The sequence below is a fragment of the Girardinichthys multiradiatus genome, chromosome 1 (assembly GCF_021462225.1).
Source record: "Girardinichthys multiradiatus isolate DD_20200921_A chromosome 1, DD_fGirMul_XY1, whole genome shotgun sequence".
Taxonomy (NCBI): Eukaryota; Metazoa; Chordata; class Actinopteri; order Cyprinodontiformes; family Goodeidae; genus Girardinichthys; species Girardinichthys multiradiatus.
Genome location: NC_061794.1, coordinates 429,783 through 446,060, shown reverse-complemented (window position 1 = coordinate 446,060; position 16,278 = coordinate 429,783). Strand labels below are relative to the sequence as shown.

General features: G+C 39.2%; 1 protein-coding gene across 1 annotated transcript; it reads left to right on the top strand.

Moving 5' to 3' along the window:
* Nucleotides 1-42: 42 nt before the first annotated feature.
* igf3 (insulin-like growth factor 3) lies at nucleotides 43-9,187 on the top strand. Its single transcript, XM_047379589.1, has 4 exons — nucleotides 43-3,360; nucleotides 4,426-4,570; nucleotides 7,931-8,127; nucleotides 8,227-9,187. The coding sequence occupies exons 1-4, from the start codon at nucleotides 3,316-3,318 to the stop codon at nucleotides 8,413-8,415; spliced, it is 576 nt and encodes a 191-aa protein (XP_047235545.1). The 5' UTR covers nucleotides 43-3,315; the 3' UTR covers nucleotides 8,416-9,187.
* Nucleotides 9,188-16,278: the final 7,091 nt, after the last annotated feature.

Sequence of the window (16,278 nt, the reverse complement as noted above, 5' to 3'; positions counted from 1 at the left end):
TTATTCATCAGCAACCTGCTGCTCTGTCCAAGATTTCCATTGATACAACATTTCAGATTCATGTACAACTCCAACCCTAATGAAGTTGGGACTTTGTGTAACACGTAAATAAAAATAGAATACAGTGATTTTGCTAATCCAGTTAACACAGAACACCCAGAAACGCTGCCAGCTTCTCTGGACCCCAGTTCATCTGAGATGGACCAATTGGAAACGGGTTCTTCGGCCCGATGAGTCCAAATTTTTAATTTCTTTGGAAATCATCGACATCGTGTCCTCCGGGCCAAACAGGAAAAGAACTATCTTGATTGTTATCAGTGGAAAGTGGAAAAGACAGCATCTGTGTTGGTATGGGTTGTGTTAGTGCCGATGGCATGGGTAACAGGCACATCTGTGATTTCACCATTAATGCTGAACGGTACATCCAGGTTTTGGAGCAACATCTGCTGCTATCCAGCATTGTCTTTTTCAGGGTTGTCCTGCTTATTTTAGCAAGGCAATGCCAAGCCACATTCTGCATGTGTTATAACAGTGTGACTTTATAGTAAAAGAGTTCTGGTACTAGACTGGCCTGCCTGCAGTCCAGACCTGAAAATGTGGCTCATTATGAAGCACTAAATACAACGGAAACCCTGGACTGTTGAGCAACTGAAGTTGTTCATCGTGCAAGAATGGGAAAGATTTCCACCTACAAAGCTTCAACAATTAGTTCCTAAGTTCCTGACCAGTTATTGAGTTGTTAAAAGGAAAGATGATGTATCACAGTGGTAAACATGACCCTGTCCCAGCTTTGTTGGAACATTTTGCAAGTATCAAATTCATAATGAAGGAATATTTGCAAAAAAACCAAGAGTTCATTGAACATTAAATATCTTTTCTTTTTAGTGCATTGTGCAACTGCATATAGGTTGAACAGGATTTGCAAATCGCTATTCTGTTTTTAGTTATGTTTTACACAACGTCCCACTTTCATTAAGGTTGGTGTTGTAAATCTTTTTTGTGGTATGGAAGCCCCGAAGTGAAGAGATGTGTTGATTTTATTGCTGTGTGACAAGTTGCTGATGAGCATAATCACCTTCTTTTAGTTCTTTAAAACAACTTCTTTAGTTTCAGAAACAATAGAGATGGGGAAAACACTGGTAATAACTGCAAAATGGACATGAAACAATAAGCAAGGGTTATATGGATATGGACTTGGTTGGGCTGTGGAGAACTGGTTCCAGTTAATTGAGGTTCATTAATGGAATTATTTAGTCTTTTCTGTTAAGTAAAAGGGTTCTTTGTTGGCCTGCTTTTGTTTGGTGTTCGTGGAGAAGGGGAACAGAACCTCAAACCGTAACAGTTGTACTACAGTTTGATTCACGTGAGCCACTGTTAACAACTTGTGATGTGATTGGACATCACTCGGTGAATATTTTCCTGTTCTGGCGAGCAGAGCAGAAGAAGAGGTTGGTTACAGAATCTGCAGCTTCCCACACAGAGCTCCATCTGTGTTAGAAATAGACATGGTTATCTTTCAAAAACAAAAATGATAAAACTTTAAAGTCACCTTTTAAAGTGATGTCACTGATGGCTGCTTTAAACAAGTTCTAACTTGTGTAATAAAATTCTTAAAATCTCTGCAATTTGGGCAGCTATTGCTCCAAATATAATCAAATACCAACCTGAAGGCTTACAAAACGTTCAAATATAAATGGATTAAGTCAGAGTGGATTCCTCCACCTATTTCATGTCTATAAGCTGCAAAGTTTGGGGCAAAGTGGTCTGAATCCCAAACACAGAGGTTAGAATTATGTTAATCAAGTAAAGAAAGAAAAACCTTAACAGTGTAGTTTAGATAGAATGAGTTGGACAATTTAGTAATTTTCTTTACTTCTAAATCACCATTTTTAAGGTGTTTGTTACAAGCAGTCACCATTATTGCCTTTAAAAACATTTTAGAATGCAGTTCTTCTTATGGGGACGCACTTTGCTGTTTCACATATTTCAGCCACCAGGGGGAGTCCTCTCTTATGATTTCCTCTGGTATTTTGGTATGTCTAAAAATGAATCACTTGCAAATGATCAGCACTTCGCGTCCTGTGTGAGACTGAAGAAGAAAACCCAGCGAAGTTTTCAGCTAACGGTCCTGCTGGACCTGACATTGTGTTTTCTCTCTGTCAAACGGTTTTATCTTTGGATTTCCCATAGATTTCGCTGCAGCTGACAGAACAAACTGAGTCTCTGTGACAAAAGATCCTATTTAGAATCGGTTCTTGACTAATTGTCATACAATTCAAAAATCAGACTTGGGTCACAAAAAAAAAAAAACTTCTCAAAATAATAAGGTATTTCACTCATTACATGAAAATGAGTGAAAAAGCAGCCAAAGTCCAAAAGAAATACAGACCCATTCAATAAATTAGAATATTCTTGAAAAGTTCATTTATTTCAATAACTTGGCTCATTAAGTGAAACATCATATACATTCACTGCACACTAACTAATATTTTCAAGCCTTTATTTCCACTGAAATATGAGGATTTTCTGCTTCCAGCTGATAAAAACACGACACTTAAGATTAGAATATTACACCAGACCAATAGAACAAACTTTTTTATTACAGAAATGTGGGCTTTTTGAAAGGTATGTTTTATACCAGCTTTAAGACTTTTTTCAAAAAAATACTATGTGACAAACAAGCTTCACTGGAACACGTTCTAATTGATTGAATATGACTAGTTAAGACCTGGATCAGGACTTTTGCACAGTGCTTTGTTTTTGTTAGACTTTTAAAATGACTGCTTGTAGATGTAATCACTAAACTACCCATATAAGTGTGCAGGCCATCTTTGCAAATATATGCTTCTGCTGTTCTCACACTATGAGGATTTTCCTCAGAGCTTTGTAATCAAAAGCCTTTACTTGAACTTTAACTGATACATAAGAAAGCTGATTTTATTATGCTTTAAAAGAAGGCATATATGTGTGTTATACAACAAATACAACAACTCTTCTTTAAAATTTTCCTAAAATCTAACAGGAAATGTAAGGTATCCATCCATGAACACCACAGTTAGTCTTTCTGAAAATGGATGAAACTGCCTGAGTCCTTTATTTTCTCATTCTGATACTGAAATAAAGGAATCTTGTTTGTGCCTTGTTACGTGACAGTGATACGGCACAGTAAATAACCTGATAGTCGTTTGGGACGAGATCCGAGCATGAAACTACGTCAGAAGCGTAGGAGGGAGAAAGCCTTGCTGCTGCTAACCTCCCCTCTGGTTTCCTCAGTATAAATCTGCAGGTCTGCTGAGGTCCGTCCACCCAGACAGGATGCACCCTTCATGCTGCCACACTGCCCCAACACTCACAGTCAAGGTAAGCTTCCTTCTCTCCGCTGCTGTTAAACTCCAAAGCAGAACGAGGCTAACCAGTCAGGTTCTCTACTCGAGATGTCCACTTCTGTTTGCTGCAAGGAGATCAATGTTTCAATCAGTCATATGGTGGAAACCTTTAAAACTGCTCCGATGGGAGAAGCTTTGGATCCACTGAGACATTATAACTGTTTGGCTGCAGCTGCTGTTAGGAAATTGCATTACCCTTACTTGCATAAAAATTCATAGAAAGTATTACAACTTTAAATGATGGATGAGTCACAGTTTAGGCAGACTACACAAAGCAGGAAAACAGGATAGATTTTTTTAGGAGCTTCAGTTTAAGGTTGTTTGATCAAATGAAATAAATAAAAAATGACCACATCCCAGTGTTGTTAGAAACAACTGTTTTGACCCAGGCTTTATCTGTCTGATTTGGAAACTGGAGAAATGTTCTATCTATGTGAAAAAGTTGGGCTGAAAATGAAGATGCTGCTTTTTTCAGATATATTTATACCAATTATAAAATAAAAATAACATCTGATTCTCATCTCCCTGATTACATATCAAATGATTACTGTAAGATAAGAAAGAATGTAAAAATCTTGTTTTTCATCCTGATTCCTCTATAGAGGATCTTATTCTGTTATCAGGTTGAAAGTTCCTTTAAATGGGACATCCATAACTCTGTAGAACAGAACAGAGTTCTTTTTTTAATGTCACACATCTATGCATTTTGATGAGGAGGATGAATTAAGCTGATTTACAGACCCACTCCACCTTCCTCCCACAGGTCAGGGCAGTGGCAGAAATAAGAGAATGGATGGAGAAGTTTTTTGACTAATTTAAAAGATAACTGGGACATTACCCTCAGATGCCTTCTCCTGCTTTAAAATACTAAAAGATTTAGGTTTGCAACACACTGAAGCCCAAACATAAAACATACTAAATGATTTCCTTGTGGAGCTCCATAATGCCGGCGTCCATTATGTAGGCTGGTCCCAGTTAATCAGTGTAAAATGCATTGTTACGTGATTTTGTACAACCTAAATGATTTCTCTGTTTTTAGGTGTTGTGTGTTCGGATCTGCGTGTTCTACTGCAGCATGTGTCTGGCAGGATGGCCACTGTTCTTGGAGGCCGCCCAACTCCGCTGTGGTTCCGAGCTCCTCAGTGACCTCTTATTTGTCTGCGGAGATCGTGGACTCTACCTAGGTGAGTCTTCCTGTTTCTCTCTTTTGTGTATTTTCTGCAGTTCTGTAAGTCACAGTCAGCATGCAAATTCGTGGTTTGGGATGTAAGCTGCTGAAAACAAAATACATGCCATTTCAGCAATAATTGGTTGAATCAATGCAAAATGCACGGAAATGTATTACTTTATCTGTCTGTTTTTCTTTGTTTAACAAAACAGATTTAATCTAAAGAAAGATTAGTTTCATGAAATGTGTTATCTCATTTTCAAAAGGGCTTCATAGAAACAACATAATAAAAGAAAGCAAATATATGGAAGATTACAAAGCACATGCATAAAAACAACTGGATCAAATACATATAAATGCTGTTTTTAAAAACACTGTCAGGTAAAAACAAATCAAGTAACATCATTTCATTTCATTTAATAGTAATTTAACAGGGGAAGGTTATTTTGTCACAAGAGGATTTAAATTCCAATTTCTATAAAAAAATGGGACAAAGAACTTTCATAATATGTAGACTAAATTCGATTTAATTTAAACTGAATAATGTCACGAGCAAATAGTAATGAACACATTATGGAGAAATAATAATATTAGTTTATAATATTATTTATAGTTAAGTTTATGAGTTTTTTTGACTAAACCTGGTCTACACTCTGTTACAAATGCATTCAATTCTGTACAGGTAATTTTATTTTTATAGCTCCAATTTACAATGAATATTATTTTAAGACACTTTACAAGACAAACAGGTTCAGTTCATGTCCAGAAATATTTATCAGATCTACCCAATACAGTCCAGCCACAGATGAATTTAAAATCATACAATACATTCAGATTCAGTCTCGGTTATAATACAAGGCAACTCAAATTCTCGATTTAATTGGTAGAAGGTTTTTTTATTCAAAGGACGCTCAGCTGATTCCATTGAGTAAATGATTTTGCAGACATCCCTTCTGAGGAAGCATGTGGCGACAGTGGGAAACATCAGACTGGCCTTAGTTTTTCCCCTGCTTACATCTGTTGGCATGATAAAATCATATAGAAACAGTCCGTCTTGCTACGTCTATCCTTAACAGGTCACATCTCGCAACTGCACAATTTCGATATTTGAGACATTTTTTGTCATATTATTTGTTAGTCTGCCCAGCTGGGGAGCACAGGGTCAGACTCTGTTTTAACTGACTACTGCATCTGGTATTTTCTGCAGAGAAGTGAGCAAAGAGAGGATGGTGACTGTTGCCAGGCAAAACACACATGAAATATGACTAAACAAGGCAAATAAATGGTGTTTCTGTGAGTAAAAAGGAGTTTTCTGTCTGGAAAAAAAGAGAAATGCATCCTCAAAAACTACGAGTAAATATTTAGTTGCTATAGAGAAATTGGAACTTAGGTAACAACATTTCAGCAGTTTAAGATCCTTTGGTAGGTTTTGTGTTAAAACAACAGAGATGCAGATATTCAAATCCTGTTAAAAACAATGCTAAGAAGGTTATTGTACACTCAGACCAATACATACCTATTCCACTGTTATTGCTATGGTCACTGTATCCACATGAAAACACTGATATAAGTGTGAGGAAGTTATCAGCTGAATAACATTAACGCTTCCTTTTTAGTTATGGAGCCAACGCATGACAGTGCAGCATCCACTTTCTATTAGAAACAAAAAAAAAGAAAACCAATACTCCACCGTGGAGAGAGGGAATCATTTGGTTTCTGCATTGATGTGTCAGATTGTCAGGCATTGTTTAAAGCTCTATCATCTCTACCACAGTGCACACACAATTACCCAGAAGCCCTTTCACCTGATTACCTTTCGCCCTGCTCTGACCAAGGCCACTTTCTGCATCTGCTATCAGACTGATGGCAATCCACCAGCACAGCGGTGGACTCTCCAGAACACTGTGCCTCAGTGTGCGATAGCCTTATTGTTAAAACAGTTGTTATCTGAGAGCAGCCCTAGCTTTCTAACTAAAAACAAAGAAAAGGTGCAAAAGAGGAGGAGAAGGAGGAAGAGCTGCAGCACAGAGCTTCTTCCAAAGTCGGCAATGGTGTACCACACTCCTTTAAAAGTCATCCAGGAACACAGGTCTTTGTATTCAACAACAGGGATTTCCACACTGTACTTTGTTGCATTATATCATGCTGCTCAGTATCTCCTCAGTGTACAGTGTTCAATCTGCATGCTTCCATAGCAAGGGCAGTGCCCAGTTCTCCAAAGATTCTCCCGAAATTCAGTATGAAATAAGCTTTTTTGGGTTTTTTGAAATGAACTCTGAGGCAAGAATTGTTCTTGTGATTCACAACTGTCTGTCACTGAGTTTTGCATAAAACGTTTGCTTTTATTGATTGAAGTTACCTTTTGTAACTCTGCTTGAGTAGGTGGTTTTCGTTCTAACCTCCGTTGTGCACCTTTCCCCCTTTCCAAGATACATTTTAGGTATTTTTTCCCTTGTAAATACTACAGCAAATAGATTCAGCAGACAAATACCTTATGGGTCCCAGTAAATATTCAAGCATCAGGCAGTAGCAACCAGTTGAAACTGTTGGCTGGCAAATCAGTCAGTGAGCATAAGATTAAATAGCCACTATAATACAAACTGATCATCTAAACCAATGGTGAAAACCTTATGATACAACTGAATCTGTGCAGAAAAAGTAAAAGCAAAAAGAGTAAGAATAAATAATCAAAAAATGTAGTTTTTATTATACATCATCTTCGACAAATTTTAACATCCCATAGAAGAAAATGTATCCATGCTCTTTTTTTTCAAACAATTTAAGTTTTTCTATATTTTAAACCCTAAAAAAAAGAAATAAAATTGTGGTTATTTAAAAAAGACAACAGAAGTCCATAGTAGATGTTTATCAAAAATTCGAAGTTGTCTTTTTTCGAAAGGTCATGTTACATTTGTGGCTCTGAATGAGTTTTATTTAACTGGGCAGAAATGGCTCCTTGGATTGTAAAGGTCAAAGAGCTCTGGCCTAAACTAATCTGTAGTCTGGCTGGTTAATTGCTCACATCTGGTATTTTACTATGAGTACCGTCTGAAAAACAAGATATTTTAATCCAGTCCACTCTCATATTGGATACCTAATGGAAACATTCTAATATTAACTGTTAATTAATTAATTATTAACTTGTAAAGAGTACATCTTAATCATGATGTGACATCTTTTCCTACAAATCTCTGATTTTACTCAGATGTTTTGTCCATTTGCTAAAGAGGTTCTAAAAAAAGCTGAAGCCTAAGTCCTTTTTTTTTCATAATGTGATAGCTTTGCAATTTGTAGGCCTTGTTGGAGATGAGAGGGTTCACCTGCATCAGCATTTTGTTTCTACATGTGCTTTCATGTGGTACGTTTGTCCCTGCAGGTAAAGGGTCCTGGTCTGGTTATGGTCCTCGGCCCAGAGGGAAGGGAATTGTAGATCAGTGTTGCAAATCCTCTGGCTGTGAACTTTACCATCTGGAGATGTATTGTGCCAAACCAAAGGCCAAACAGTTCCCTACAACTCCCCCAACCACATCTTCAAACAACGCAACACACACCACCACTGCAGTCCTAGACATGGTATGACTGACGCATTCAACTTTTTTTAATTACTTTTAATATTTTTGTTCTTTATTTTAATGTCTTCCAACCACCTTCTGACACTCATTTGTCTTGTAGTTCGAAGCTGTGTTTCAGAGGAGACTCTTGGAGAACATGGGAGCTCCCAACAGCCCAAAGAGAAGAGCCTACAGAAATAAAAATCTTTCATCACTTCTGCAGAAAAGCAAAATGTTCTCATCACGCAGGAGGGTAAACACACAGAACTCAACCAGCTGGCCTCCTTCAGAATCAGGAAGTCCCGATTGAAGAGATGCATAAAGTTGACTTTTACCAGATTCTACATCATTAGGACGCTTTAAATAAAAGAAAAAAATTATGTCAACTTTAAGAAATTCACTTGTAAGGAGAACAGCAGTCCAATAAGAACCCTGAAGCAGTTTCGAATCGACCGATCTAGAGGGCTGCAAAGAACTTGGCAACTTTACCATCAGCAACTAGCAGACCACTGATCTGCTTCCAGATCAGCAATCATGGAGCTCTCACTTCCTCTTTGACTTTCTTCATCATTACAGCTCTAGATGTCCATCGACACGATAATGAATGTTTGCTTCAGTGTTTTCTGGTTTCATCTTTATATCGCCGTACAGTATTTCCAGGTTTAAAGACCATGTAGTGGTGCTGATTTGGAGCTTTATGTGTGTGATGTCTGAAGCTCTGGAGATCCACACTCCTTCTAGCTCTGCTTTGGTTTCCACCTGTGCTGCATTATTTTACCAGCTCATGTGTACCTGCTGTTTGCACATGTTGAGTTACAGGTGAACACCTGTCTAAGCCACTGTAGTTCATATTTTTGGTTAGTTTTTTACATGTTAGTGGGCTACATAACAGTGTGGGTCTTTATATGTGATTTAGCACTTTTTGTGGTTGAATGGAAATGTACTCCTATGCAAAGAAAATGTTTTGTACTGACTGTTTTTTTTAGCTTTATTACATTTTCAGCATAAACATGATTTTTTTATTAAAGTGTTACATTGACCTATTTATTTCACAATAACTAGAATAAATATTACAGTTTTAATAAAAGTTGTATTTCTAAGAATGGTGTATCATTTGCCTCTTGATTTTTAAAGTGACCTGGGATTTCATGCATGAATAATACATTCAACACAACTTGACATGACATTTAACAGAATCATAAAAAGAAGGTTTATTGTGTGTTGGCATTACAACAGTAATCTGTATTAAAGAGCTCTGGAGGTCATTATAAGTGTCTGTGTGGCGCAGCCTGATAAACTGATGAGTTTAACCAGCACTATTCAGAGATTAGTGAGCAAATGTGGTCCTTTTTTATCCTCCACAGAAAGTATGAAAAGCTTTGGTTTAACCTTTTACAAAAAGATTTTTTTAACTTTAGTAAACTGAATAAAAAAAAAAGCATTTATAGAAATTTAGCTGTTTGTGGTTAGTTGAGATAATCCAACCTTGACCATTGTTTACTGTGTTTTAAATAAAGTAAAAACACAAATATAAATTGTAGCGCCTAAATCTAGATTTTGACATAAGGCCCATGATAACATGGGGGAATGATGACTATATAAGCAGTCTCAGTTTCTAGTTTTAACTTTCTAACTCGTGTCAGCCTTAAGATGGCCTCCAACAAAGACAATAAAATTAATTCTTTTGTTAGCCTCAAAGCTGTTGACGTTTAGTGGAAAACCTGAGAAGTCATATTTCTCAGGCGTGACAAACAGTTTGTTCTCTAGTAGCCATTGGAGGACTTGCCAGGCGTGACTGTCATGCTCCTAAGATAAGCATTACTCAGATCCAACTTGGAGAACACAGTAGCCCCATGTAGTAGTTTGATTGCAGTGGACATGAGTGGTAACAGATATTTATTTTTAACCGTGATATCATTTAACACTCTATAAAGTCCCAACTTGTAAAAAGCTCTGTCTTTTGGCAAACTGGGCAGCCAGATATTCTGTGACCGGGCTTACCAAAGTAGAAGCACTGATCCAGGAGTACTTTCTATGGGAAGGAAAAGTAAATGTTAATGGATGTAGCTCCTTTAGTTGTTTCATCTAGAAAGAAAGAACAGATAAACTCTGAGCCAGTTTTCAAGATTAGAGTCTGAAAGAGAGCACATAGAGTTAGTTACAGTAGAAGCCGTTTTAATATTTTGACATGAACCTTTTTCCTGTCTTTTCATTTTTTGAACATTTTAAACACTTTTTTTTCAGATTTTAAACGTTTAGGCAGTTTGCAGGGAACAACAGGTGTGCAACTTGAGGAATCTGTACAGATTACATAGTAATCTTAATATCATCAAGCATTACAATTTTTTGCCATTTGTTAATAAATATGGTCACCTTTCTAAAATAATGATCCAAGTCATTTTTTGTCAAAAATGATTTTTTTCCCTAAATCATCTCCTCGCTATACTAGCAAAATTGTCTAAATACTCAGCTTATGCGGTCATGCAGGTACATGCCTGTTGTGTAATGGCCTATGTCAAGAATGTGACTTAGACTGTTTTACAGGCTTTTAAAAATGGCGACCGCTTCAAGAAAAACCTACCAGCCACTAAAGCTATTTCCATAATTCAGGGCTCATCCCCTATTGGTAAGTGATAAGGATTACCACAATATATGCTAGGCATTAAATATTGCATAGATATTTAGTATTTTAATTCTGTGTTTCAGTCAGCATTTTTGTCCACAAAGTAGCTAGATTCATGAAGCCAGTATTAAGCAAAGAGTGGAAGAGCTCCAGAACCTTTGGGTGTAACAAGTGACTGTTTTCTGTCAACTCTTTTCTTTCTTTTTAAAGATTACTTCAACTCTTTTTCTTTAGAAAGATATGTAGCTTATAAATAGGACCATAAAAATGGCTATGTGAACACTCATCTGTTGTTATTACCTTTTTGGGTGAAATTATTAATAAATATTATATTAAATATTATATGTATTCTGTGAAGTTTTTTTTGTTTCCTGAAAAACTTGAAAAAACATAGGCTATTATTTTAGGAAGGTGACAATATGTAAATTTACTATCATTAGTAACACTAGTAGTATAAAAAAATCTGCCTTACTTGTCTATATTTAACACACACCTCCACATTTAGGAAACAAAGAGGTATAGCCGTTGTTGTTACAGCATTGCATACACTGTTGACAGCGTGGATATGTGTGTGATGATTTCCCTAAAACCCAAAGCTTTTACTGATTTAGAGGTGAGAAGCTTGATAACAATAAGCTTGCTCCAAATTGTTGGCAGAAAACAGTACTTCATTTGTCAGCTGGTACATTACTATAGAGGCAGATGGTGAGTGGCCTAATGTGAACTTGAACTTCCAGCTGGAATCTACTGTATTTCCATCCAGCAGAAGTAAGCCTCAGACAAGCTAGGCTGATGCAGAGCAGATACAGAACAGGACATTATTTAGACTTCAGGAGACACATCTTGGGTTGGGAGGCAGTGGTGACACAGAATAATCTTTACTTGGCAACCATTAAAGGCCATAAAGGATGAGTTTAAATCCATGCACTTTGAAACAAAAACCGAAGACATGCTAAGAGTGAGTATCGCTGGTGTTCCTCACCTAAGGTTTTGTGTGGGTGTATGCTGGATAACTATTTTCCATTTGTCTGTGCTTTAGACTCTTTGGATTTTACACAAGATGTTCGGCAGAATATTTAGTTTCACCAGAAGTAAAGGCTACGCTTTAGCTAACCTAATAACACCTTAAACACAATACTGTGTGCTTTAAGATATTAGAGAAGCGCACCTGAAAGAGAAAGCTTTAATTCAAAGCAGCAGTACTTTGGTAGCGCTTAATGACAGCCTCTTGTCCAATGACCACTGTCATTTTTAGAGCCTAATAACATACTGCTCAGTTTGACTCGAGATTCAGTAGAGGGAAAGCCAACTTATCATAAAGGCTGCTGTAAAAAAGTGTTTGCTCCCCTTTCTTCCACATACAGCACGCAGTTCTGAAATGATGATTTCATTTATCAAAAGCTTTCCAAACCTACCAGACCATTTGTGAAAAAGTAATTGTACCCCTAGAGGAAAAAATGGATGTGGTTAAAGAGATGAATTGCAAAGCTGAGTAAAAATTTTAAAAGCCAAGCAAAGATTGATTTCTACCCTAACCCTCATATGGAGGCAGTCTGACAATGTTAGGTAGAATAAAAAAATCTCAAAATGCAGCACATATTGCCCTGAAATAATCAAGCTCTGAAGAGAAACATAATTACAGACATTTCTAAAGCATCAAACCACAGTTCCACAAATTGAGCAGATATGAAACAGTGGGGACCCTTCCCAGGAGTGGCTGGCTTACCAAACTACTCCAATGCATCAAGGACTCTGCCAGTAAGAACCTTAAACATCTACAGCACTCCAGGCCTCACTTAAAGTCAGTGTTTATGATTCAATAAATAAGAAAAAGACTGGGCTAAGCACTGAGGTAAATAGTAATGCCAAACACAAGGAGGGTTCGCATGACACTACAATAAACCCAAAGTCCTACCTACTGAGACAGTTTATGCTAATAAAATGACTGGATGCACAAGCCTTTATAGAAAGAAATATATATAATTTTCTTAATTTTACATCTTTTAGAGGTCTAATGCATTAGGGTAATGGAGAGTAAGGAATATCAGCAGAATACATCAGAAATGCATTTCCAAAGCTAAGGTGATGGGTTGGCGATTTCGCAATATTTAGTTGAAAACATTTGACATACTTTTTATAAATAATATCAAACTCATTCCAACGATCTAATTTTACCTCTTGTACTTATAATAGTACTGTATTCATTGTTGCAAGCATGAACTTCAAGTATGACTATATCACAAGCATGCAAATATACTAAACAGACAAAATAAATACATTTACAAACATACATTTCATGTACATATACTTGTGGGGCATTGAAATATCAGCATTTTTGTTAAAATTTCATCACACATGTCGATGGATAGACAGCATATTGCTAGGCCTAAAAATCACAATAATTAATCCTGTTTAACCTATATGTAATTTAATTCAATACAAAGACAATATATTTAATGTTCAAACGGATGCATTATTTTTCAGACAGAAGCTCACAAAAAGCAAGATTACTATGCCTACAATTTGTTAAAGCCCAGATAATGATGTCATGACTTTGTAACTTCAACTTTGATTTAAATGGAGGCACACCTGTGAATATATTTTAAGGCAACATCTTTAAGACTATGCCTACTTGTATGACATCACGGAAAATCAAAAGAATCAGCCAATATATCAGGAAGAGAATTGTGGACCTCCATGTCTGGTTCATCCTTGGGTGCAATTTTCAGATGGGGGGCAACAAACAGAGAAATATCTCAAGAGCAGTTTTTGGAGGATGCACATGGCTGCTTGGTGGTTCCCCTGGGGCTCTCTTCTGCTTCTCTGGGGGATTGTGGTGGTCCTGACAGTGGTCTTCCCTGGGTTCTTGTGCTCTATTGGGCCTTTGGATGTTTGCGCCTTAGATCTTTTCCGTGTCTGTCTCGAGTCCAGGGGGGGCAGGTCTCACTCGCTATTGTATATTTTTACAGAGAAGCTAGCTCACACTTACACCCACAGATGTTTAGGTTCAGGTGTTAACAGATACACAGATGTTATTTATAACATCCTTTTATAAATATCAAGCAGATAACTAAAAGGTTAGCTGTAAAGCTCCACTTGTGAAAGTAAATCTGTTGGGCTTCTTCATGGCAATCAGACAACAATTCAGAATGCTACTCTGCCGGACAGGAAAAGGAAAAAAAAAAAAAAAAAAGAAAAACCCAATTTACATCTCCTTCAGTGATCCTTAATGCAGGCAGGGGGTCAGAGGGGAGTGGGGAGAGGGTTGTAGAGTTGTTGGTGGGGGAGATGGAGGGGTGGGGGTTGAACGTAGCTCCACTGTGTGGGAGTGAGGTTTAGATGGCTAGCTTTCAAACATACAGAAGAAATTGTTGAAGTTGTCAGCCAGTCAGGGGGTCATCATAGCATGGGGGGTCACGCTCGGAGGTTTGGAGGCAAGACCGGAATGCAGAACATGGCGAGGAAGCCGCATGGTGAGTATATTAAGTTTAATGTTGAACACAGACTTACAGGCAGGCAGGCAGAGTACAAAATAGAGACAGGTAATCCAAAGGCACATGTCCAGGAGGCAAACAGAAAACAAACCACAAGGAGGAACTCGGGAAGATAACAAGGGTAGTTAACATGAGAAACCAGCGAGGAACAATGAAGACCAGGAAGCTAATATACTGAGGGACGTGAAGTATAAACCAATGAAACAGGGAGACAGGTAATCAGGGAAAACATGAGGGGAATGTGTCTAATAAAACTAATGAGCAGACGAAAGGCAGGGACATGAGGAACTGAAAACCAAAAACAAGGCAACCCCACTAGGGCGAAAACAAGAGTTTACACTGGACAAAAGTCCAAGATGTAGGCGACGCAGAAGCAGGCGGTCTGGAAGACGGCAACGCAGGACCTGACGGTCTGGAGGCCAGTGACGCAGGAGCTGGTGATCTGGGAACTTGCAACCAGGTGGGAACCCTGGAAACTTGGAACCAGGTGGGAAGCTTGGGAAGTTGGCGCCCAGCTGGAGCCTTGGAGAGCAGTGCAGAAACCGATGGAGCACTGGAGATCTTGCACCAACCCTCAGTAGCAGGAGCAGAGGCGTCACCGAGACCCTCAGAGGCAGGAGCAGAGGGGTTTGGCTGACCTCCTGCGAAGACAAACGCTGGAGCACCAGCAGATCCCTCAGATCGCTTGGGGAGGTGATGGAGGGGATGGCTGAGGTGATGGCTGATCTTCAGGGGATGATTGACCCACAGAGACAGAAGCACTGAATATCGCTGAGATGATACCCCAGGGAAACCTAAGGTGGTGTGCGGGAAAAAGAGGCTGAGCAGTTGCAACTGGTGGCTGATCCGGAAAGGCTGAAGCTGGCACTGAGGTGTCTGGTTGAGCCCCAGCGGAGACATTGGCAAACCCCTCAGAGAGGTCTGAGACCGGAGCTGAGGCAGCTGTTGGACCTCCAGTGGAGACTGGAGCTGGGCCAGGAGCAGGTGCTGAGGTGTGTGGTTGATCTTCAGTGGATGCAGAGGCTACTGATTCCCATACTATTTCGGGGAACTGAAGCTTGAAGCACTGCAGTATCCTGGAAACATGCTTCAAGATAAGCAGCCTGAGCAGCAGCCAAACCAGACTGGACACATGAAGGAACGGCAGATTTACTTTTGGGATGGGAAACAGTTTGTACAGACTCTCCAGGCTGTACAGGAGGAGCAAAGCATGCCTTATACTTCCACGGGGAACCACTAGAGGGCATTGGGTGTTCACTGGGGCAAGGCTGGAAACCAGGAGGCGAAGTCGGGGACGCCAGGCAAGGGGAATGAGTGTTGGCTAGACCCTCCGGGAAGAATATGGAGGTGCCTGTTCAAGTCTCCACAACAGGAGGAACAGTGTCCCGATGGAGACTGCATCTTCAGCAGGAGGAAGAGCAAACAAGAAGCTCGGAGTCAGACGGCGGACAGGGACCTTGTGTTGGAGGTGTAGAGCTGTCCTGAACCGGACAGAGGAAGTGTGTGGCGCCCAACACAGGCTCCGATTATGAGGAGGGAGCTGTATGCCAGACTGTGAACTTATGCTGGGAGGACGGAGAGAGAGTGAAGCGTCACGGGCCGGTACCGGGTCGAGCCCCAGAACAGCGATCGCTGCTCTTCCACTTCCGCTGCATTCCGTAGATACTCCCAAAGCGTGATCATTTCCTCACCCGCTGCTTGGTCCTTGCTTTGGCTGGTTCCTACTGTCACACTCGGAGGATTGGAGGCAAGACTGGAATGCAGAAAAGGTTGAGGAGGCCGCATGGTGAGTAGAATAAGTTTAATGTTGAACACAGACTTACAGGCAGGCAGGCAGAGTAGAAAATACAGGCAGATAATCCAAAGGCACATGTTCCGGAGGAAAACAGAAAACAAACCACAAAGAGGAACTCAGGGAGATAACAAGGGTAGTTAACGTGAGGAACCAGCGAGGAACAATAAAGACCAGGAAGCTATTATACTGAGGGATGTGGAGTATGAACCAAGGAAATAGGGAGACAGGTATTCAGGGAACACATGACACGGGTGGGGAACA

What these genes read in the sequence shown, in the direction of transcription:
- igf3 (XM_047379589.1), top strand. Translation starts at nt 3,316, where the DNA reads ATGCACCCTTCATGCTGCCACACTGCCCCAACACTCACAGTCAAG. An exon ending in CCCCAACACTCACAGTCAAG is followed by an intron (nt 3,361 to 4,425) that starts GTAAGCTTCCTT and finishes CTCTGTTTTTAG; the next exon opens with GTGTTGTGTGTTCGGATCTG. An exon ending in CCACTGCAGTCCTAGACATG is followed by an intron (nt 8,128 to 8,226) that starts GTATGACTGACG and finishes TTTGTCTTGTAG; the next exon opens with TTCGAAGCTGTGTTTCAGAG.